At 43.5% G+C, this 24295-nt stretch overlaps 2 protein-coding genes across 4 annotated transcripts in view; both read left to right on the top strand.

Moving 5' to 3' along the window:
- The window catches only part of NHS (NHS actin remodeling regulator), a 275890-nt gene extending 270227 nt beyond the window's left edge, over positions 1-5663 (top strand). Inside the window, 1 exon segment of the mRNA XM_054695827.1 lies at positions 1623-5663. Within this exon segment, the coding sequence (XP_054551802.1) occupies positions 1623-2220 (598 nt within the window). The 3' untranslated portion in view covers positions 2221-5663.
- Positions 5664-7036: 1373 nt separating this feature from the next.
- Positions 7037-22858, top strand: SCML1 (Scm polycomb group protein like 1). 3 transcript variants are annotated; one of them, XM_037512649.2, is made up of 9 exons: positions 7037-7181; positions 13375-13424; positions 13646-13796; positions 14990-15070; positions 15498-15572; positions 16586-16690; positions 18353-18875; positions 20462-20601; positions 21109-22858. In XM_037512649.2, exons 3-9 carry the CDS (start codon positions 13767-13769, stop codon positions 21241-21243), a joined length of 1089 nt encoding a protein of 362 aa, XP_037368546.1. In that variant the 5' UTR covers positions 7037-7181; positions 13375-13424; positions 13646-13766; the 3' UTR covers positions 21244-22858. The 3 variants fall into 3 exon arrangements, with proteins under 3 accessions (XP_037368546.1, XP_037368545.1, XP_037368547.1); XM_037512648.2 differs by having other exon boundaries at positions 7038-7181; positions 15495-15572; XM_037512650.2 differs by lacking the exon at positions 14990-15070 and having other exon boundaries at positions 7038-7181; positions 15495-15572.
- The last annotated feature ends 1437 nt before the right edge of the window (positions 22859-24295 follow it).

The raw sequence follows: 24295 nt of genomic DNA, 5'->3' as shown, positions 1-24295 counted from the left end.
TCCAAGTCAAGTTAATAGGCTTATGTTCAAGTTGGGAGATTGGAGTCTCATTCCCGAGACTGTCATAAGAACTACGGAGGGAAAATGTCCTCTTGTCTCCAGGAAAGACATTCTGGAACAAGTTTTTGTTTGAAAACAATTTGTGATTAAGTAAAGTGAAAGCTCAAACTCTAGTGTCATGTCTAACTTCTGAATCATTTCTGGAACCTAAAAATATGCTTAACACTGTCATTCTACATGAGTAAAGACCAATGTGTGTTGACTCACTAAAACCAACAAAGCCCCAAGATGGAGGCAAGCAGGTGTTTAAATCTGCCCGTTTTCATAACTCAGGAAGACTAATCACTGTTCCCCACCCCACTTCTTAAAATTTAAATTTCTTGAATAACACTGGCCCTCTCTAAAAGTCACGCTCCCTTGTTCACAGGTAAGGACTGTCCTGTGGGTGGGCCGTTCCTCTGCTCTCATCTGCCCCTGCCACCAAGGCCCAAATCTGCAAGATGGCACCTTACCCCCAGGACAGAGAACAGAGCAGTGACTAGCTCTTGGCGAGCCAGCCCATCTCAGGCTGAGCTGTCCACTTGGGTCTTGCCTACTCCTCCGGGGACACAAAGGCCTTTCCGCACTCGGCCCTGGTGACCTAGGGGGACTCCCATGAGACACAGCTGACATTATTTTCTACCCTGTGGATTTTGAGCTTAGTGACAGAGCATGTTGCCAATGAACTGAGTTATGCTGAAAATTCACTCTATGTATGCCTGTTTACTTATCAAAGGAAAACCTGTGATGACAGGTGCCAGGTGTCACAGACTTAGTAGTTTGGTAATCTTAGATTTGCATTTGTGTAGGACTGATGTATTTGCATTGCAGTGACAGGCTCGCTTTCATTTATTTATTTTTTTTTTTTGAGAGTTTACAGCTTTACTGCTCCAGAAGTGGTCTGTGTTTAGCGCCTCACAGAAAGTTGGCTCACTGACAAATACTCAGTTGATGTTCCAACAGCTATGGAAAATGGTACCTGCAGCCCCAAATGGATTGAATTGTTTTTAAAGTCATATAAGAGATGTTTCCATACAGAGGAATTTTTCAAAGTAGACAGAATAGTATAAAGTGTGTGTGTGCATGCACATGCATGCGCGTGCACCCGTCACCCAAGCCTATCAGCCATCAACCTCTGGCTAATCCTGTCCCACCCACTCCTCCATCCTCTTTGACCTTGGGGTAGTCATGGGAACACCAGACACCAGAGCATTACATCTGGATGGCACAGACAGATTTAAGAAGAGACAGCAGCAACCCTTCCCTTCGCCCATGCTAACAGGGAACCCGTGCCCACCTGTGAAATGTCCCACCGAGTCCTTCTGTGCAAACTCTAGCCTCCACATTAGTCATTATGTGAAATGATCCTTTCCAGAATCTAATCTGTGTCCACCGGCTACAGGAGGATTTCCCTGAGTGCTGCAAGAGTGATCCTCCCCTGCCCCAATGCCTAGTATCCACTCAGGGAGGGTGCTGGAAGTGCTGTTGATAGGAGGGATACATGAAGGTAACTGACCACTGTCGGTTTCATAAAAACTAGGTGGGCTGAGCTGTTTGCCTCCTCTTTCCTTTTTCTCTATAAGGTCCAAGAGGAAAGTACTTGGAAGAAAAGATTCTGGGGACATGTCTGTCCGAAGCAAATCCAGGGCTTCCCTGGGCAGTAGCAGTGGCGGCGCTGCTTCGGTCGCCTCATCCGGGGCCAGCGCGACCACCCCCAACAGCCAGCGGTCACCAGGCCTCATCTACCGAAATGCCAAAAAGTCCAACACATCCAACGAAGAGTTTAAGCTGTTACTCCTCAAGAAAGGCAGTCGCTCCGATTCCAGCTACCGCATGTCTGCCACAGAGATCCTCAAGAGCCCCATCCTGCCCAAGCCTCCCGGGGAGCTGATGGCCGAGTCCCCCCAGAGCCCGCAGGAGGCCCATCAGGGGGCCCCTGGGCCCGAGGCCCTGTCCCCACTCTCTCCCTGCCCCCCGAGAGTTAACGCAGAGGGCTTTTCCTCCAAGAACTTGGCCTCGGCCAGGGTGGGCCGATCCCGGGCCCCGCCCGCGGCCAGCAGCAGCCGCTACAGCGTGCGCTGCCGCCTGTACAACGCGCCCATGCAGGCCATCTCCGAGGGCGAGACGGAGAACTCCGACGGCAGCCCGCACGACGACCGCTCCTCCCAGAGCTCCACCTAGGCCCTGCCGCCACTGGGGGCGCGCGGCAGGGCGGCAAGCAAGACGGGGCCAGGTGCCCACCGCGGGCAGCGCCGCCGACCAACTGCAAACCATTGGACGGGCAAACAGGAGGTGGGCTGGGCGGGCCTGTTTATCTCCCGTGTGTTTAAGTAGCTGCGCTGTCTGTCATGGTTTTCTTTAGCTTAGTTTGGTTCACCCAAGCTCATTCCTTTTGATACTACAGAATTCAAAAAAGTCTGCTTTTCGTGAAACCTAGAAAAAGTTTTTCCAGAGCTGCCTATTCAGAAAACAAAGCCCTCACCGTCACGATTCTTAAGAAGATGAAATTACTCCGGAGGTTTGGTATTTTTTTACATTAAAATGAACTAAAGCAAAATTTAGAAGAAAGAACTACACACATGTAAATACCATATTTTTGATAAGAATGTGTACTTAGATTTATCACTGACGCGTGGACATGCGGCCAATTATCTCCCGCACACCAACTGTTTATAGAACACAAACAATAAAGTGTAATGATTGTATTCTGTGAATACCATTTTCATATCAAATACCATATTCAAATGTCCACCAATATGATTTCTGAGTGATAAACCTCAAATATGAATTTTAAACTGGTGAAATAAAGGAAATCTTGAGGTCCTATACTGAAATGCGATTCGTTTAAAGTAATGAATTCAGACCTAAGCATTTTTGTGACAAATTGCAGCACCAAACAAGCAAACAGTAACACGTGGCAGTGATTTGCCATGTGGTGATTTGGACAGAATGAAAGCATGCTTCTGATTTTTTTAAATCGAGGAGAGAAATCATCATTCTCAACACAAAGCCCTGAACAACAGCATTTGACAGTGTCCTTCAGACTCTCATTTTTCAATGGATTGCTTTAAAGAGAATGAGTAGGGCAAACAGTAGTTAATTTTAGGTTATGTTTTATATTAGGCTACTGGGGACATGAACAGTCATAATCTAATGACTATAATCTTTAAACTCCTTAAACAGTTAAGCAAGTAGCTCCAGGTTCTTTAACAAAAATAAAACATAAGCATGCCACAGAGCTGGTGATTTATCAGTAAGTACCTGCAGTGAGTTTTCAGTGAAGCTTTCTCTCTGTGCTGATGAGATTCATGCTACCTAAAAATGAACAGAAATGACACTGTGAACAATGTAGTTGGAAAATAGGTATGTGTATATGCATTATTTATATTCACTGTTCAACTGGGAATGGGAAGCGGCTCTGGTTCACAATGCTACATATAACTGATGTCTGATTTGACCATATCTGCTTGATGGCAAAAGGGGAGGGGTGGTGGGTGGGAAAGGAAATGTCAGGGCAAGTGCTCTGATCAAATGAAGGCAGGGAAACAAGCTGAATTACTTGAAATTACTTGAATTTTCTTGTCTTAAAACTGAAAAAAAAAAAAACACGTAGTTACAAGTTGAGATCTGCAAATGGTTTTTACACTTCTGATTTGAACATGAACTGATACTAGTGTTTGAAATGATGTGTCAGAAATGTAAGCAGCTATGTACTTAGAATATGTTTTGAATGGGGAAAGGGAGAGAGAACTAAGAAGGGTTGTGGCCTTTAAAGAATAGAATGTGATTAGAATGGTAGAACACACCAGAGTTACCAAGAAATTGACAAGCGGCGTCTTTAAGCTTATGCAAGTGGGATTTGGGAATGTAGGATGTGTGGAGGGGGCTTGTGGTTTGGGTTTAACTCATGCAACATGGAGAAGGCCTGATCTAAGAAGATGCTGTCTTTCCATAGAAACACTTTCTAAGATGTTACAGATTAAGAATTACAGAATCTGATTGCTGTTGGTTTCTTGTTCGTTTGGAAAGAAAAAAAAATGTCTGGCTTCTATTTGTTTTCATTATCAAATTATGTTTTCTAATTTTTTGTCATTCTGTATGTAAAATGGGTGCTGGGGGTGGTTGGGTAGAGGAGGGAGTGTGTGTGTGTGTATGTGTGTGTGTATGTGTGTGTGTTTGTGCTGGGATAGATAAGCTACCTGGTAAAGGGTACATTTGAACATTTACAAAGTGTTACACTTTTTATTAAAAGAAAAATGTTTGGGGGTTTGAAAAACTGTACCATCATTTCTCATTGGAACCCACTCATTAAGAAAACCAGCGTGGTTTGACACTACATGGGAACATGAGTAACTTTTTCTCCTGCTTTGAAAAGTACACTTGGCAAAATTTTAAAGATAAAGTTTTTAGAGAAATGAGATAAGAAACAGTCATTTCCAGTCACAATAGGTGATCTTTTGTAATTTTCATAAAAGCAGTTCATTTGCAGTATGGCTTTTGTGTAGTTAGAGATTTTTTAAGCGTAAAGAAAGGTATGTGGGCTTTAAAAGTGATTCTAAATCTTGAATAGAAAACACATTGAATTGGCTTTAATAAAAATGTCACCTTTTTATTATTGACATCAATTTAAGTAATGGTACCATATATTTTAAAACACATATTGACTTGAACTGTGAGGCAATAAAATACCTTCTGTATGTAATGATCACAGAACTAACCCTTATAATATAGTTTCACTTATTTTATTTACTCTAAAAAAATCTATAGCAGAGTTTCTCTATTTTATATTTCATAGATTTAAATAATACCCAAATAAAGATAGTTTTTAAATTCACTACGGAAAAGAGCATTGAGTAACAAACTGAGTGAAAAAAAATAAAAAGCAAGAAATTCCTTAGTAATCTGGAATATTCTACATGACTTTATTACATTGCACGTAACACCAAGATTTAGAGGGCTGTCTTTCAACATCACTGCCATCTTGACGCAAGGTACACACATATTAGGTATTGTGAAGAGCATCAATTCAAACTTTTCTTCTGTTGTTTGCACTGATGCTAATTTTAAGTTCTTTTATGTTTATACAACATGTCTATGTTGTGGGGGGGGGAATTTTTTTTCCTTATTTTGTGTTTAGTTTTTGTTTTTGGCTAAGTAGAGGACATGGACTAGTCGAAGCAAACAAAACACACTGTTTGCTCTTGCCAAAGGTCAATGAGTGAGTATATTTGCTGCAGTGGCAGCAGATTTAGAGAACTAGATCATCACAAAGATTTCAAACTATGAAGAAGTGTAACTATTTTGGTACTAGAACCAGTTCATGCTGGCCGAAAAGACAATGGTTTATGGACTTGCATCCATTTTGTATTTTTGTAATATTTGTAAATACGAACTTTTTAAATTGTTGCAAAATGGTTTCTTTTGTAAGATGTTTTCAACGTTTACATTCAATCCAAGCCTTTGTATATTTTAGAGCTGTGCAACACTTTAAGTCTTGTATTTATTTTTAGTAAAAATGGTGACAGTTTTATCGTGAACCCCTCAAAAAAAAAGTGTACCAGAAAAGTTTGATTACCTAGAAAGTGTGTATAGAAACTGCAAATAAACGTGACTGCAAATAAACAACTGGTTTTGCTTCTTTGTTATGTAATTGCATCCTTGGGGTTCCACAAGGTGTTTTCCAGGGAACTGAACATAAAGGAGGGGAACTACTATGGCAAAACTGAGAGAATAAAGGGCCTGCCTGGTGGCTCAAGTGGTTAAGTCTCAACACAGGAGGCTGTCCGCAGCCACTGCAGTTTGAGTTCGATCCCCGGCCAGGGAGATGACCCACGTGGCACAGCAGACCTCTCCTGTCTGGCCCGCAGCTCCCCTCAGCAGTGTCCTTGGGTCAGTGCGCCTGTTCTGTTCCCCACTGTCTCTGGTGAGTCCTCTCACACCCCACACGTCTGGCCTGTACCCCAATTCTTATATGCATAAATAAATCTTTTAAAAAAGTGAGAGAATAAGAATTTTTAAAAATTGTCTCTACAATGAGCTCTAATCCAGCTTTGTGTCTGAGAGGAGAAAAAAAAACATTTCCATTGTACTTTCCTTGCAGCTCCTGTCTGGGTTAGGATTATGGCTTTGCTTTTGCTCGTAAGTCTGCCTGCCTCCCCAGAGGGCAGCCTGATAGACGCATGAGAAGATGCCACTAAATATTACCATGTCTCATTTATAACACAGCGAGTGTATATGCCAGACCCTGTTCTAAGGGCTTTGCCGGCCGCAGCTGACGAACCCCCCATGTTGTGCCCATTTTACAGATGAGAAACTGAAGCACAGAGCAATTACTTCTTGGGGCTGGGGTTCAAATGCAGCAAATCAGACACCAGGGGTCTGCATTGATTTTCAAAATAGCGTGTGCACCGGCTGTGCCAAACCTCGATTTTGCTAAGGTCAGATCTCGGGCTCCGCCCCTCTTGCCCTTCAAATTTCAGCACTGACCGCACACCTAGAGTTCTGCCCACGTTGGCGTCTTTGGCACGTTCTAGGCAGCGACGCGGAATTCTGTTTTAAAAGGGTGTTCAGATCCCCTCGCCAGCACAGCGGGGAGGCCACGTGCTGACAGCCTCACCCGCCCCAAGCTCTTCCTCTTGGAGGTCGGGCAGGAGCGCGCCCGCGCTTCTGCGCAGCCGCAGAAACCTCTCCGCTCCGGCGGCTCCTGCCGGTCGTGCCGCGCGGGGCTCCAATCCCACCAGCCTCAGCGAACGGAAACTTGAGCGTCGGCGCCGGCGCTCGGAGGCGGGCCCCCGTCGCAGCTGCGCAGTGGGAGCGACGCCCCGCCCCGCGGCTATCTCCCTAGCAACGGCCGGCTCTGCCGGGACCGCCCGGTTGTGGCCGCTGATTGGTCAGCGGGGCCCTCCGCCGCTCACCTGGCAACGGGCGCGCCGCTGGGAGCGGGCGGGCGGGGGCCCGGGTTCCGCGCTTCAGTGGGATTCGCGACAATCACGTCACGAGAACCCGCGCGATTTCCGGCTCGAGGGCCGTTTGCGAGCCGCGCGTGGCCCGAACCTTCTCTGCCATTACCGCGGAGGACGCTGCGGGGCGAGCGGGGCGCGCGTGCCTTCCGGAGGCTGGTGTGGCCGGCTGCGGCTCCAGAGGTTTGTCCAGGGGCGCTTTTTCCTCACGCTCGCACTTTCTTGCGTCGCGGCAGCGCTGGAAGCCGTCGAGGAATCTTTTGGCCTTAACGGCTCGAGCGTCCCGGGGCGAGGCGGTGGGGAGGGGGGGTTGCGCTGGGGCTACCTGAAAATCCTGAGGAAAAATTTTCTTTGCGGAACGAGTGAGTCTATCTTCAAATGGAAACGCCGCGGCGGTGCTTTGTTCCCTCTACCTGGCTCACCCCGAAATCCAGTTGCGCTAAGGTTTAAAACTGGCTGAAAGTTGACGAGTCGTGTAACTTCTGCACGGTGTATTAGAAAGCCGGGCGTGGGCTCGAGGCCGTTTCCAGCCTGCCCGCCGAGAGCGCGGGGCGGTGGGGTCGCGGGGGTGGCGGTGGGTGGGGGTTTAGTCCTCTGGAGCTTGATGGTTCGCGGTGATTCTCGATGGTTCGCGGCGGTTCTCCACGACTCACGCTGCTTCTGGACGGGTAGCCCGGGATAGGCGCGCCTCTCAGCTTTTGGCGTCTTAGTTTTTTTAAGACCTTGTGCTAACTTTGTGAGACAAGTTTATCCTTTTTCATCCTTTGTCTTTCTCGGTGGAGGCGGGTGTCGGCAAGGGGGGGGCGCAGGGGCCGAGGAAGGACTAACATTCAGAGTTTTTAAAATGGAACGTCGAGTTTAAAGCCTTGAAAATGAACGGGTGCATCACGAGAACAGTTTGAGATGGAAACCTTGATTTTGAACTTCGTTGGTAGCGGGTTCCGTGGAAAACCGACGGCGCAGCCTGGCTGATTTACTGTAGAGACGTGAAAGAGAAATAGGTTGAACCTGGCCCTTGCGAATTGCTTCCTTCCCTCCTTGCCGGGCTCGCCCTGAAATCGGATTGCTCTAAGGTTTAAAAGTGGCTTAAAGCTTACAAAAGCTGTAACTTTTCTACAGGGCGTATTCTAAAGCCGGCAGTGGGCTGGATTCCGCCTCCAGCCTGCCTGCCGAGAGCCGTGAACGGGGGGGTTGGGGGGGGCTGGAGGCGGGTCCTTATCCCGCAACTGGCGGACCTTGTAGTTTCTAAAGTTTGACGCAGACAGAACGGCTGTTTTTGAGACTTCTGGAAGGAATTTTAAAATGTTGTGGTTCACTGTAGTCATACAGTTTTGTTTCTTTTCGTTTTTAAAGGAAAGTTTGACGTGTTCTGTTTTAATCGGCCTCGTTTGTGTGTGTTCCTTGCAGTGGTTTTCCCGGGAAATAAATTGATGGCAAGTGATTCCTCTTGCCGTAAAAACCGTAAAAGAATTTTCAGATTACTTCTGGAAAATGTCTATGTAAGGGCAGGACTGGATACAGTGCAGGTTTTCTGATCCCATGCAGATCGGGTAAAGGAGGAGTCAGAGTCCTCAGTAGTTTTGCAGGTTTTTTATTTGGGGTTCACCAGGCATATGGCAGGCAGGGGTGCTGGCTGGCTGGGAGGCTGGCAGGCCTCCCAGCCCCCAGCAAGTCTTCACTCTATCTGGGCTCTCTGGCGTTCTCTGCTTCTGCTTCGGCTTCTCCTTCAGGTTCTGCTGCTGCTGGCTGGGGCTGCTGGCGTCCCCCCCCGTGACGCTGCCCTTAAAAGCACAGTCTTAGCTCAGCTGAATCCCATCTACCTATGCCCACACCCTACTCCAGGTGCCCGCCATCAGGCATGCATTCAGGACAAGGATCCATCATCTATCCTGATGGCGGAAGGGCAGAAAAGCCTGATATTTTCTTTACCCTACAGTCCACCCCCTCAGGGTTTTCTGCCACACAGTCTATACATACATATACAATTTTCTAAGCAAACAAACAATGCAGCCATGGCCCACAAAAGCAAATACATCAAATAACAAAATACAACATAACAAAATACAACAGAACACAAATAAGTCCAGGCAGGGCACCAACCAAGTGCAAAAGACAATTATTGGTACCAGCAGATGAGCCACCAAATCTGCTGCCGAAGGCACTGCTCATACGAGGGAGGGGAAATCACACACGGCATCTACTATAACACACCAGGAGCCGTCAGGCTTCCTGGCCTTCTCTGGCTGTAGTCTCGGCTACAAGGCACACACAGCATCCACCCCCAGGATGCACTAGCTCTGGGATTGGCAATTTTATTCTGTTGGGGGTAATCGCCAACCCTCAGGGTTTCTGTCTGCAGTCGCTCCAACACTCGGCCTTCATGGCCACCCATGCGACTCACAGACCCCTGCTCTCAAGCCAACCCACTGCACAAGCACATGGGTTGGGGATCCAAACTTTGCATTTGGCTTGGGCTCCACCCCAAGCCACATTCCCCACCCGTCCCCAAGGACGGGCTCCTCAGCTCCTCACCCTCACTCAAGAATGAGCAGGGCATCACCCATAGGTGATTTTACGAGACTCACAGGGCTTCAGCATACCCAGGCTGCTTAAAAGCCGCTTTAGGGCTTCTCAACTTAGCATCAGTACCAGCTTTTGCCACCTTAGTTGGCTTTTCTCCTCCACCTGGCCACTGGGCATACACAGGCTGCTTTTGGCCATCTAGGCCCACTGGCCACCCCCAGATTCTCAAAAAATAAACATAACCTGCTAAGGTCCTCCGCCTTCTGGCGGGATTGTCAGTCCAAAATCATCAGTTCATCAGTCTATCAGTCCATTGGCCTCTCCCTGCTTCAGCAATGGCCTGCTGCCTCAGGGGTCATTGGCTGGTCCTTTCCGGTGTCGTTGGCTGGTCCTATCCGGTGTCGTTGGCTGGTCCTATCCGGTGTCGTTGGCTGGTCCTTTCGGGCGTCTCCTTCACGCCAGGTCTCATCCTGTAGCTCGTGGACGTATCCATCTTCTATACCGCCATGGTGCCTCCAGCGTCGTCACAGGCAAAGTCTGTTCTCCTTAGTCCCTCCAGGTCTTCGGAGGGCTCCAATACCCGTCTGCATGGATCTTGCCGACATACGCCAATTGTAAGGGCAGGACTGGATACAGTGCAGGTTTTCTGATCCCATGCAGATCGGGTAAAGGAGGAGTCAGAGTCCTCAGTAGTTTTGCAGGTTTTTTATTTGGGGTTCACCAGGCATATGGCAGGCAGGGGTGCTGGCTGGGGGGCTGGGAGGCTGGCAGGCCTCCCAGCCCCCAGCAAGTCTTCACTCTATCTGGGCTCTCTGGCGTTCTCTGCTTCTGCTTCGGCTTCTCCTTCAGGTTCTGCTGCTGCTGGCTGGGGCTGCTGGCGTCCCCCCCCGTGACGCTGCCCTTAAAAGCACAGTCTTAGCTCAGCTGAATCCCATCTACCTATGCCCACACCCTACTCCAGGTGCCCGCCATCAGGCATGCATTCAGGACAAGGATCCATCATCTATCCTGATGGCGGAAGGGCAGAAAAGCCTGATATTTTCTTTACCCTACAGTCTAAAAGGTGTCATACAAAAAACCAGATGGCTTCTTGTTCTGATGTTGTCAACAGTTCAGATTTTCTGTCGTAAAATGCAAATGAGCTTCATTTTAATTAAACTCATTTTGCGAGATTTTGAATGTAATGAACTATGTTATTTAATTTTTCACAATCTAGTCCTGGTTGCGCTTTAAGAAATTATTACAGAAATTTTAATTATTTACCTTGTGGGAAGAAGTGAAAAGAAACTAAACTTTATGCTGCACCTGCTCTGAATCAGACATGATACTGAGTGTTTAAATAACTGTGTCATTTGTTCTTGCACAGTCCTGTGAAGTAGATATTAATTCCCACTTTACAGGTTAACAAATTGAGACTAAAAGTAAAAGCAAAATTTACAATTTGGAGTCAAGAATTTCTTAAAGTCCTATTTTTTGCACTATGTCCTGGTACTTAAAATTTATTTAGAAGAAATGCTTGTTACATCTGCTGTGTACAGGTGCAATGTGAATGACAATTACCTGTTATGACCCTGAAAATTTGCTGCCCATGGGCTCCATGACTGGTATTGGGAGAATGTTGTGAATAGAACACCCAAATGATAAAATGATGGTAGCCAAAAGTGGGTGTCCTTGCTATGCCAGTCGTTGTTCTCAACACTTTACAAATAGTGATTCATTTAACCCTCATAACTCCATGACGTCAGTACTATTATCCCCATTTTACAGATTTTCCTAAAGTCCACAGAAGTTGCCCAAAGTCCTACTGTTAAGTTGAGGAGCTAGGACCCAAACCCAGGTGTTTGGCCCCAGGCCTAAGTCTTAATGCTGCTACTTGGTGTTGCTGCGCATACAACTGGCCAGAGTGTGACAATTGCCTTTAAAGCACCAATGTGTGAGTGTTGTGGCACTTGGGAGAAAGCAGTATCACTTTCAGGTGGGGTGACCTAGCCCTTTGTTTTGTGGATAAGAAACTTAAAGTTGACTCGGTTCTCCTAGGCAGAGAAACAGCAGGAGATTGTGGGCAGAGGGCATGACAAGAGCAACAGGTCCAAAGAGTGCAAGATCAGTGTTCATTTGTAAATGTGCCAGGAAGTAAAAATGTCAGGCGTCTGGGAGTATCCTCAGTGCTGCTGCTGCTTTGTTTACCAGCAGCCATGTTTTGGCAGCACTGTAATTAATCCATTGCAGTTGCATTATTTGGTATAAGAATATATGACAATGGTTGGTAAATTGTCTATGGAAGACCGAAGACCGGAAAGTAAACATTTTAGGCTCAGAGCAGGGGAACAAGTGGTAAGAAGTGACTCTGAAGAGATGGTGGAGTGGATTCCTAACTGTGTGGCTGCCTTTGGGGCTCCTTGACAAAAGCATTTAGGAATGTTCTCTTGGTTTTTGTTTCCAGCACTTACTCCGTAGCCCCGCAGCTGTAAGGCATTCGCCTAACAATTTGGAGTTGTGTTAGGCCACAGTAGGAGTTTGGATTTTATTTTGTATTGTTATGGAAGGGATTCAAGATGGTTTTAATAATGAAGAAAATAAAGCACATAGACTGTGGAGCCAGGCTGCGCTACTTACTAGCTTTGAGTCCTGGGTAAATTATTCAACCTTTTTGCCTTAATTTTCTCTAAAGGAGAGTGGTGATAATAATAGGCCCTGCCCAGTGGAGTTAGGGGTGGGGGCACTAGACCTATTAATACACATCAAGTGCTGAGAACATTGTCTGGCACAGAGTAAGCAGTAAAGTCTGTTCAATACTATCCTCAGTATCCCGTGTGTTCCAAATTTTCTATAGAGCATCTTTGGGATGTAATAGGATAAGAAATAGTATTGGGGCAGGGAAGTTCTAACTCACTGTTCTCATGCTGTCAGAGTTCGAGCAGATGTGTGAGGCTGCCCTGCCTTGTTCTCTGCGAGAGCAGCACTTTAGCTGGGGGCTGGTTAAATAACTCACAGCTGACCTGAAGCATTGGCGTGACTGCCCTGTATGGACAGGTGTTGGTTGGGCTGGGTTTGGAAAGACTTCTCCACCATTGGTTGCTCCTCCTGCTTTTGAACTTTCACTCAGTTGAATCATACACTGGGTTCTTTTTTGTGTCTGGCTTTTACTCCATGTTAGGGTTCTCCTTGGCGGAACCGCAGTTGGTTTATTCTCATTGCTGTGTAGTCTTCCTTTGCATTGAAACACCACAGTTCAGTTAGTCATATGTTAGTCTTATGCTCAGAAAAGTTGAACATCGTCTCAAAAAACACAGTTTGAAGTTATGGTGTTTTTAGAACTTGAATTTTCCCGCAGTATGACCCTGTATATATCTCACTTGTGAGTTCATTGTGGCTCTCTGATTGCCCCGACTGTGGGTGCATGAAGGAATTAGCTCTCTCTTGAATTAGCTGGGTTCAGGACTAAGATGCCGATTTTTAAAATTTCTGTTGCAAGTTACAATATCATGATATTGCACTTGGTGTCTTTTCCTAGCTGCAGAGTTAAATGACTCAGAAGCATAACCGAGCTTACATAATTCTAGATGCTTTGCCTTATAGGTCACATACATTTGTTTGGGTTTAGTATAAATCAGGGCAGTCATGATCTTAGAGCTGAAGTGACCGTAGCGATCATCCCTGCTGGTCTCACCTGGCAGGTGAGGAGGCTGTGTCTTCAGTGGTCTGTCCAGTGCACGCATGGGTGGCGGGGAGGCAAACTGCTGTGGACTCCCAGCTCGCATTTGGTGACCTGCTGTCCCCTAAGTAAAAAGCCCTTTGGGGCGCCTTGACAAAAGCAGTTAGGAATGTTCTCTTGTTTTTTTTTTGTCTCCAGTGCTTACCCTGCAGCCTCTCAGCTGTGAAGCATTCACTTGACAATTTGGGGTGAGTTTGATCTTGATTCTTGTTCCTGGGCATGGGCGATGTGGCCCTTCGATTTTTAAGGGTCTATTCTAAATGACTGGCAGAAAATTTCTTGTTTTGTCATTCTCTAACCTCCCGCCAGGACTCCAATTCCAATGGAGTTGGCGTTCTGAGAACTTATTTGTGTTAACTTTATTGAGGTGGTGAGTGTGTGAAGTAACTCTGTGTGTGTTGTTTTTCAGGAGTAGAAGGTTCACCAGGTCTAGGTGACCAAGCAGTTTCACCAAAAAACCCTCCAGTGGGTTTAGAAATAATTAGGCCCAACTCAGAGGAAGTGGAGTTGCTTCTGTTGCACCAAAAAAGATGTCTAGCGGCTCCAGCGAAGTCGATGTGGTTTGTATTCACCTCAGACTCTCTTTGTTCTTTTCATTGTGCTGTGTTTCTTTTCTAAATTTAAATTCATACAGTGAAATCCGTAGCTCACAAGTGTATAGCTGATGGGTTTTGAGTGATGTGAACATTTGTGGAGAAGCTATTTTATGAACAAATACTACCCTTTATTTGGATAAGTACCTGTGAGTCGAATTGCTAGGTCTTAGGGTTAATGTAACTTTAACAACATTATGAGAATCAAACAGTTTTTTGAAGTGATTGTGCTATTTTAAATTTCTATGATATGTTTCTTGAACCTTGAAATTGGATAAAAACAAATTACTTGACTATGTATAATTTGGCTTTATAGAAAACACATTTCTTTACTCCCATATAGATGTGGATATTCATGCCACCTAACTGATAAAGGCAGTTCTTTTAAATTATATCAGCCCCATTGGTTTTCATTATTGGAGATAATGTTGACTGCCTGCCTACCAAGAGCATTTTTTCTGGCATAATTATGTGAACACACTTTGAAAATCATAAATCATTATACAAGGATAAGATGACATTTTTAATTACTACTAATCTATAGCCCAATCCATATTATTTTGCTTATCTCATCAGCACAAGGCTAATTCAGGTAGTTTCTATCATGTCTTTCAAAAAAAAGACATACACAGTTTCTAAGCATGTTTATTTTAAAATTATTCCTGTAGTTCATAATTCATATTTAAAGAGTTGTTAAATGAAATGTAATGTTTGCTTACTGTCTATTTATACCCTGTCTTACCCTCCCCCCCCATGTTGTAAGTTGATTTAGAGATTATTAGATGCTTAAATGTTTCCCATTTTGTCCACAGCGTGGCACTGTTAGATTATTGAAAAATCAGAAGCCATGTTACCCTGTGCTCTGTGGTTAGAAATACTTGCTTTTAAAGCTATTCTGGTATGAGATTATGAGAAGACTAGTTTTTCTACCCTGAGGCACGTAAGAGGTTAAGTTCTATAGAAAATGATGTCTGAAGTATATTCAGGTTAATGAGAAAGCAGTTTTGCGAGTCCATCTTTTCCTGTCATAGGTAGCCAGTGGGCTAAGTTCCTTTGATGTCCCAGATAGGCTTTTGGAGCTCCTTGAAAGTGAAATTAAACCCCTCAATTTTGCTGTTAGTTCTGTTTTTCCGTTTAATTTGTTAATAAATCTTCCTTAGATAAGGACACGAATACCTGCTTATGATGATGATAACTCTGTTCTTTATGCTTATGAACCAAATACTTCATATATCAATAATGTAAGTAATATTAGTTGTCATTTGACAAATACATTAACACTTAGTCATTTTAAAAGGAAAGATGTAAATTCTTCATCTATTGTAGAGCTCTTCTAAACTCATACTAATGAAATACTAGTCTGTTCTACATTTGTGTGCTTTCTTTCATTATACAGTGTACATTTAACCATTTTACTTTTTTCTTTCCATTATGATAGGAATTTCGACCAGTTTTTATTCATTACAAAACTCTAAACCTAGGCCCTTCAGATATAAGTACTAGCCTTTCTATTCTCATGTTAACCTGAATTTTTATTCTGTTTTGTCTCTGCTTTCTTGAAACCCTTTGAAAAATTGGTGAAAAATAGAAACAATTAAAATAGTTTTTTCCTAGTGCTTAATTTGATTCTTGTGAAAATAATCTGTTTAACTTTTGAAATGTTAGCAGGAAAAGCCTGTATCAGGAGTAGCCCACAGTGAAAGACACCAAAAAACAGTGCTGGACATCCTTTCTCATTGCCAGGTATGAAAGTTCTAGCTTGAATGTAGTTATTAAACAAATTCTCTTTATCTTACAAAGGGAAAGTATACAATTAATTGAAATTTTGCCATCTCAAATTATTTCTGATGATCACCCCATTGTGATAAGTTTTAGTAATTTCTAGTTTGAATAGCATATTCAGAAGAAAATTTTGAAATAGCAATGGTTAGATCTTACAGCTTTAAAAAAGCCCTTAAGTGATCAAATCTATGTATGTCTTTTTCATCTAGATTGCTCAATATTGAATATTAATTCCCTCTAAAAAAAAACTTAAAAAGAAAATGGCTGGTTTGAATAAAATTTAGTATAGGCCTAAATGCATAGTAAGGTATCTCAATTGAAACAAAATGGCAGGCCACCACTAGTTTTTAAAGAGTATATTTTACATAATTATGAATGAATGAACAGGAAATGATTCTGGCCTCTTACTGGAGTGTAGTTTTTACCCAAATGAAATTTCTGTGCATTTTATAGGTTTCATCAGTCACATACCTGATGGGATGTAAGGAACATGTACTCAGAGGCTTTGTGGGGTTAATTGTCAATTGTGTGCTTTTAAAATACTTTGAAGCCAAAGTCATATCTGTTTTATTTGGCTCAGTATTCTTTCCAGAGTGAACGCTTATTGCCTGTTAGTTCACTGTCATTCTATGAAAAGAGGCTATTTGACCTTTAGCACCTTCCTTTGCCCTGATAGCACCTTCCTTAATTAAAGTGACTGCATAAGCGGGAGGGCTCAGGAAACTGGCGCGTCTGCTCTCCAGAACGAGGGCTTCTCAGATGCTGTATGGCGTGGAGTGGCCAAGTAGGAGCTTGGGGCTCCTCTTCTCAGCCACTGTTCTCTGTCACCACAAGCCAGGCATCATGTGGGAAACAGGAAATTTCTGATCACTCGAGAACTTTTTTTGTTTCTAGCTGTCAAAATGTGACTTATTGGTATGGTCATGTTACTTTTCTTTTGAAATAGAAATGACTAATAGTTTATGTTATAATAGGTTATCTATGAAGCCATCCAAAACCTGGATAAGAAGTTTGATGTCATTCATGGAAAAGTTACAAGACTCCAACGTTTTCGTATGAAATCATTGTGGCAACATCGCGTAAGTGTTATAAAAATATTTTCACAACTATAATAAATCGCTGATTTCTAAAGATGCCAATCAGAAGTGAGAGAGCTCTAATGACTGTGAGATTAACAAGACTGATCTATACTTACGCAGCAGCAGACGGGAGACTAAAACTCTGTTGGTAGAATATTGAAGTTTAGTTTTAAGAAATGTACGACATGGGTATTTTTTATCCTTATCTTTGGAGCTCAGGTGCATTCCTGGTGACAGCAGAAAGTTGTATACTGTTTTGTAATCCAGGCAGACACTGACACTCTGTCTTATAGATTTCTAATTTATTTATGCATACAAGAGCTGAGGTACAGGCCAGAGATGTGGGGGGACGGTGAGAGGACTCCCAAGAGACAGAGTGGGGAACAGAACAGGCAGAAGGATTGAAATACACTGCTGAGGGGAGCAGTGGGCGAGTCAGGAGAGATCAGCCTCGCCATGTGAGTAGCTCCCTGGCCAGGGATTGAACTCGTGCTGCAGAGGCTGTGGATTGCTTCATAGTGCGGTGCTTAACCCTTGTGCCACCAGGGAGGCCCCCACTCTGTCTTTTAATTGGAGAGTTCGGTCAATTTACATTTAGAGTAATGATTGATACATGAAAGTCTGTTGCTGCCATTTTATCTTTATTTTTGTGGTCGTATTTATGCCCTTGTTCAGTTCTTTGCATCTGCTCCCCTCTTTGCTTTAGATACGAGAGTTCCTTTCAACATTTCTTGGGGGGGGGTCTAGTTTTTGCAAACTCCTTCATCTGTTGTCTGAGAAAGCCTTCCTTGGTATTGAACTCTTAGAAGTGTCAGTACTACAAATTTTTGTGGCGGTCTCATGATGCTTGGGTGCCTGGTGTTCTCTTTTCATCATAAATTTGTATATTTGTTTCCTTCTCCACATTCAAGAAGTTCTCCATGATTTCCTTCCGTAAGTTCTCTGTTCCCTTCTCTCTCTCTTCCCCCTCTGCAGTGCCCGTTATTCTTACATTGCTTTTCCTTGTGTAGTTGAAAAGTTCTCGGAGTGTTTCTCCATTTCCCCCTTTCTTCTCTCTTTCTTTCCACCTGGTTTCTTTGTGCGTTCTGATCTTTAAGTCCACTGCTTTGTTCTTCCATGTGGTCCATTCTCCTTCCATCGCTTTCTCCAGTATTTTTAATCTTCTCTGTTGACTCTTACATCTTATGTCCCATTACATTCTTTTTTGATGCTTCTGTTTTGATCTTTTGTGTGTTAATTTTGTTTCTTGGGAAAGTCATTGGTTTTTCTGAGTTTTCTTCCATTTCTTTGAATTTCTTTATCATGGCAGTTTTGCACTCTGTGTGAAATACAGATGAATACATTTTTCACATCTTTACTTTTGGCCTCTGGAGATTTTTTTCCCTCATTCCATGGTATAGTAGCCTCTGTGGACTCATGTTGCTGTTTGTTGCGGTTTTCCATCTCGATGTTTTGTTGGGTTTTTTTGTTTGTTTGTTTTTGTTTTGTTTTGTTTTTGCTTTTAAGGACCCATTGGGATTTCTTCACTGGACATGGCTCCTCCCACATGCACTGGCCCAGGGTGGTCTTACCAGGGCCCATGCACAGCCTCTGCCACCTTGGGGTTTCTCTTATTTCCTTTTTTACTCACTGTTGGTTTATACTGGGTTTGTGTCATTTCAGAAACTTCTTGGATATGCATACAAAAATTATAGTTACCTGCTTTCTAAAAAGATCAAATTCCTGAAAATGAAGAAAAAGGATCCTCCAGCTGTGTTCTCCTACCCGGAAAGTTATAGCCCAACTATGCCAGTAGATAGTCAAATAGTTAATGATTCCCAGAGCAACACTATGGGAACACCTTTCCAGTCAGATGAGTCCCTCGATCAGGACCTAGATTCACCTCACCAGGATCATCTGATCCTCAGCCAGAGTCCGACAATTCCTCTCTTAACCTCACACTCATATCGGCCCTATTTCACACCTGATGAGTCAGTACCAGGCACCTCCGCAGGGCCCTGCTTTGAGAGCCCGGGGTCTCGCAGCATCATCAGTCTCTACTCACCTACTATTCAAGCTGCAGATGTCCCTGCACCTGCTCTCACCCAAGCGGAGCCAGTTCTCGCACATAACTCTGAGACAGTGAGTTGCTCCGCTTTAGCTGACCCGCATGCAGCGTCATCTCTCTGCGTCCCGACCAACATCGGTGAGTGTGAACTGGCACCTACCACAATCTGTAATTCTCCACACCCTTGATGCAAGCTAGTGGAAGCTGATTCTTACCTATTTTGAGGCTGGTTTTGGGTGCTATTTGTCATGATGACTAGTATTGTTGAATGTGTTTTATGTGGCAGGCACTGTGTTAATCAGCTGACAGGCCTCGTCTCCACTACTACAATGATCCCATTGTGAATTTTTTAATCTTCTATTTCTCTCCTGGTTGAAAACTCAGAATGCTCCTAAGATAGCCAGAGCCCACGTGGTAGGAAAGAAACAGTACCCTTTTGTCCTAATTAACACACAAAAAGATCAACTTTATGTTGACGTCCTTGGTCTTCCTAGCAAATTGCAAAGCCCACTTCTGGTATCACACTAACTTCATGGAGTCTCCACTCTATTGTGTAAGCAAATGAATACTTGTTCGGAATCAAAGACATTTCAGCATAACTTAATGAACAACACAGTTAAACTTTTTGAGGTTGCAACGCTTACTTTATTTCATGTCTCATTTATTTCTTTTTTAAACATACAAACCTTCAACCAAAATATATATTACTATACAATTAACCTTGAAAGAAGTATTCAATATAATGTTAAAGTCATTTTTGACCTAGCTAAACAAACAAAAAAAAAACTGTTTCCTTCAAAATTCTGATAAGGCTTGAGAGACAAGACTAAGTGGTGTTAAAAATGTCCACATTGAAAACATTGGTGAGACTCAGTTAAAGAAATAATTTGGTTCTCAAAGATAATGGCATTATTGAAATTCATTGATTAAAGTGAATTAATTCAAGTAACTGTAAAACCGTAAATTTGGAGAATTTCCATTCCAGTTGGCTAGTAAAATAAACCTACTGTAGATAGACCAAGAAAGAATTGAGAGAAATTGATAGAAATATTTAAAGAGTAATACATTAATTTAGATGCATCTAATTTAACCCAAATAGTAGATCTTTCCTGTATTTGTCTGGGCCAAACGACCTCAGATTGCTCAATATGTTTTATGATCTTTGAAACTTTAAGGTAATTTCAAAAGCTACTTTTGTTATTTAGGTCAGATGGGGCTCTCTCTCTCTCTCTCTCTCTCTCTTTTTTTTAAAGATTTATTTATTTATTTATACAAGCACTGGGTACAGTCAGGAGCACGGGAGGGTGAGAGAATTCACCAGAGCCAGAGCGGGGAACAGAGCAGGCAGACTGACGAAATATACTGCTGAGGGCAGCAGTGGGCGTGGCAGGAGAGGTCTGTCGAGCCATGTGGGACCCTCCCCAGTGTCCAGGGATCGAACCGACGCTGCAGAGGCTGCGGGCAGCTTCGCAGCCCAGTGCTCAACCACTGCGCCACCAGGGGAGGCCCAAGATGGGGCTCTCTTGGGTAGCCATCCTTAGATCATTTTATTTAGGCTTTCACTGGATTTTACACTAGGAGCCCTGGGTCCTTGCCGGGATACTTAGCAGAAGGTTCCAGGAATGAGACCATCATTCCCTACCTAACATCTCTCCCTTTAGAATAATGGTCGGGTCAAGTTTGATTTGTCTTTATTCTCCCTGTCTCCTTGCCCCCCTCTGAAGCTACAAATTCATCAGAGGTAAATGACCTACAGCGCTTCCCTGAGGATCCGGCAACCTGGACAGTGGATGAAGTGATAAAGTTTCTGAAACATACTGATCATCAGACGCTCGCCCCCGTCACTGACCTCTTCAGGGAACATGTAATGTATCTCTTGGTCCGGTCTTCCCGCTCTAATGCCTCTGAGTGACCTCTGTGCAGGCCCTTCAGTTGGATCGGTGTGGATCAATGTGGATGGAGGGGGGACCCGATCAACTGATTTTTCCATACAAGCTCCGATCTCTAACTCTGGAAAGTTAATGGCCATCTGAAATTCTTTCCTGCCACTCCTAGTTTGTACTCTTTGTCATAGTCGGGAGGTATTTTAGTCAACACAGTGTTTAAAATTAGATAGTTTGACTCTTAGAACATTTTAAGATATTAGGTTAAAATTTTCCTTTTTCTTGAATTTTGAAGTAAATTTGTAAATGATCATATGTTGCTTGACTGTACAAATTAATATTTTTAATCACTTTAATAAGGCAGATGCATAGTCAGAGAACATATATCTGGAATGAGCTGATCCTCTAATTGCTGTTACATATTCTTATAAGGAAATAACTCTTCTGATAAATATAAAAAGCGTTACTACTGTTACTTTTCCCTCTAGGACATTGATGGGAAGGCTCTGCTGCTACTCAATAGTGACATGATGATAAAGTACATGGGACTGAAGCTGGGGACAGCCGTGAAGTTGACCCACTACATTGAAAAGCTTAAAGATGAAAAATACTTTGACAATTAAAAAATGCAGATTTAGATTGGTCTTAATTCTGGAAAGACCAATGCCATCTTGGCATAAAGTCATTTTTCTGCTTGTAGGAGCTTTTGTGGTGTATTTTGTTCCTCTGAAAATATACAGCATCCAGAATGGCAGAATATGTTTATATTTCAGTTGACTTCTGTAATAATATCAACATTTAGTTGTTATTAGCATATTCAAATTGGTAGTTTATTCTTTAAATCTTTTTATTAATGTTATTGTATAGTTTACAAATATTCTTCATGTGGGAAACAGACAACACACCTTGAAGTTTATAGAAAGAACCAAATTAGCTAAATCCCAAAGAGCAAATGTCAGGGATAGACAAGGTCACTAATGAAATCCATGAGTTTTCCTTAGAGAACTTTTGAAGATTCAACTGTAGGTACCATCTCTTTCTAAATATTTTGTCTGTTACTGAAGTGTTTTGTTCATGTTCTACCAGTGTCCCAAAAGGGAATAGCCATATAAGTAATTTTCCTTACTACTTCCTTGGATGTTGTATTTGTTCACATTTCAAGAAAATAAGGGCAAGTCTAAGTGTGCCAGGAGGTGTTCTTACCAGCTCGTAATTACAAGCTAGATCAGTGGTCATTTTATACAGAGATATAGTACAAGGGTGGTTGGATGGAGTATGGTACTATTTTCAATTAAATACCTATTATTTTAAAACGTCTATATTTTGCCAAAGCTTGGACAGTTAACTAGGCATTCATTGCTCACATCTCTATGAAAATGCCTGTGTCCAAATTCTTAAAAGATGTTTTATTGTTGGTTTTTATTCCTCAATAAAACAGTAATGTGTTTTATTACTGTTTCATATTTATATTTTATTCTGTATCTGAAGTTTACACAAAAGTGAATCTATTATTTTTGAATTTAAAATGGCACTCTGCACTTCTATAGAGGTAAAGATGAACTCTGTCTATACATACATACATGTTTATCTGTATGTATACATAGTGAAAAGTTTTTATTCTGTAAAAAGTGCACATCATCTACCATCGCTCTTACCTCGCAGCTCGCCCTTCAGGGTTTCCTTGCAGGGACGGTCTCTGTCATGTGCAATGTTTATTATACTTAATTTGCTTTCTGAGCCATTTGTTCTGCTGAATGTTGGAAGGTGCATTAGTTCTGATTTCTCATTTTGGACTTTATTTTAAAAATTACAACTTTCAAGTGAAACATGTTCATAGTTAATTATTTTATTTATTATATTGTTGTTATGTTGTATGACATTTGGTAAAAAGTTTATAAGTTATGGGAATTGGTGCTAATTGTATTAGCCATTTGTCACAGATGCCAATAAAATGTTCACCAGGGGCAAGAATGTACATTTCATCTTTAGAAAACCAAGCGTACTTTATAAACAAATGCAACCAATTTCCTGGGCATAGGTGATTTAAAGAGTGGTTTCATCTGTGTTATTCCATTGGCGTTACAAGACAAGATTCTAATTTAAACTTGGCCTTCCTTCAAATTGTTTGTATGAAGATGCTGTGCCCAGCTGAACAGTTCTCAGGTTTTGTATTAATATTGTTTTACAGTTTTCAGATTTTAAAATATAATAAAGTTAAATAACTACAACAGTTAATGTCAAGCCTCAGATTTGATTTTACTTGCTTTCACTGCATTACATTAATGTGAGTTTTGTTATAGTTGAAAAGGAAGCAGTGTCCAGTAAGTTTGTGGTTTTATATGTCCAAATGCTTGATTGAGCACTTGACCTCTACCTCTATCTGCAGGTAGATTCCTGGGAGCAAAAGGTTGATCGCTTGTAGGGATTTTAAATGAGGCTCCAGGGGTGCAGTAAGAAGTTAAACCATTGATCTTGATCTGCTCAGAACTTCAGAATTCACAATGTTACTGATGATGCCAGTGTGCTAGAAAATGCCAGGGCCCCCAGCTGTCTCACCCCCTCGAGTTCATATGTCAAGCTGCTTGGTATCCTGGCTGCTCTTACGTCGGGAGCCGGAAGCCATGGTGCCTCTCTGCTGTCAGCTCCCTAACTTACAGGGGGAACCGCCTGGCAAGGCTTGGGTGTAGCTGAATGGCCTTCATGCTCAGACCTCTCACCCCACCAGGGCCCCAGGAGCTTCTGCTCAGTGCTTTGGAGTCAGGAACTTCCCGCTGTTGCTTCTCAGCAACACTGGAGACGAGGCCCTGGCTGAGGTTTGGGGATGAGTCGAAACCGGCTGGGATGGGGTGTCGACCTGCTAAGGCTTCGGCGATTCAGCACCACTTGTTTTCCACTGTCTGCTCTGTAAACTTTTAGAGAATGGTCATGCCGGGTTAGCCCCCTGTGAGCGCTCAGGGTTTTCAACGGCTCTTCCTCCAGTGTTGCCTCTCAGTCCATCCTTGGCCTTCCGTGGCCAGCAGAATCCTACGACTCGGGCACTGAAGCGCTCTGGGCACAGGGAGCATTTACTTTCCTCTCTGTGACTTGCAGTCTTTGGAAAGTCTTCCAGCACGAGTTCCAAAGTAGGATTTCCCAGAGTTTAAAACTCGGGCCCCTCGATACATGTGGAAGAGCCAGGCCTTTCTGTAATACTAGAAGTGAAAAATTCAACGTCGTGACTAGCGGCTGTGTAATTGGCAGGAGCAGGGCTGCTTGTTCAGGCCACAGAGGGCTTTTACTTCCAGCTGAGTGAGTGAAGAAAGTCTGAATTTCTGGGGCTGTTTCTTCAGTGGGGTGCTAGGACTTGCCTGTATTTCTAAGTCCACGGAGGCTGATCCAGGGACTGTGGAGTAGGGGTGCAAACCAGGGCCTGCCTTTGGAACACATGGCGGAGCTGGCCTCCCCTAGCTCCCCACGCTTCCCCCATCTTGTCCAGCAGGTTGAGGACACTGGGCCTGGAAAGCAGCTCTCTCGTGAGCGCAGACTCAGGTTGAGCTTGCCCATTCTCCCTGCTCTGCTAGAGCAACTCTGGGGTTAGGGGATCACCCTGAGGGCCATCCCCTGCAGGAGCTGAATGGAGTAGAATGTAAATGAAGAGGGTGCACGGCACCCCTAGAGGGCCCCCAGGGCACATCA

The sequence above is a fragment of the Talpa occidentalis genome, unplaced genomic scaffold (genome assembly GCF_014898055.3).
Source record: "Talpa occidentalis isolate TD23 unplaced genomic scaffold, MPIMG_talOcc4v2.1 talOcc4.15, whole genome shotgun sequence".
In the NCBI taxonomy this organism is placed as follows: Eukaryota; Metazoa; Chordata; class Mammalia; order Eulipotyphla; family Talpidae; genus Talpa; species Talpa occidentalis.
This window is presented reverse-complemented; position numbering and strand designations above follow the sequence as displayed.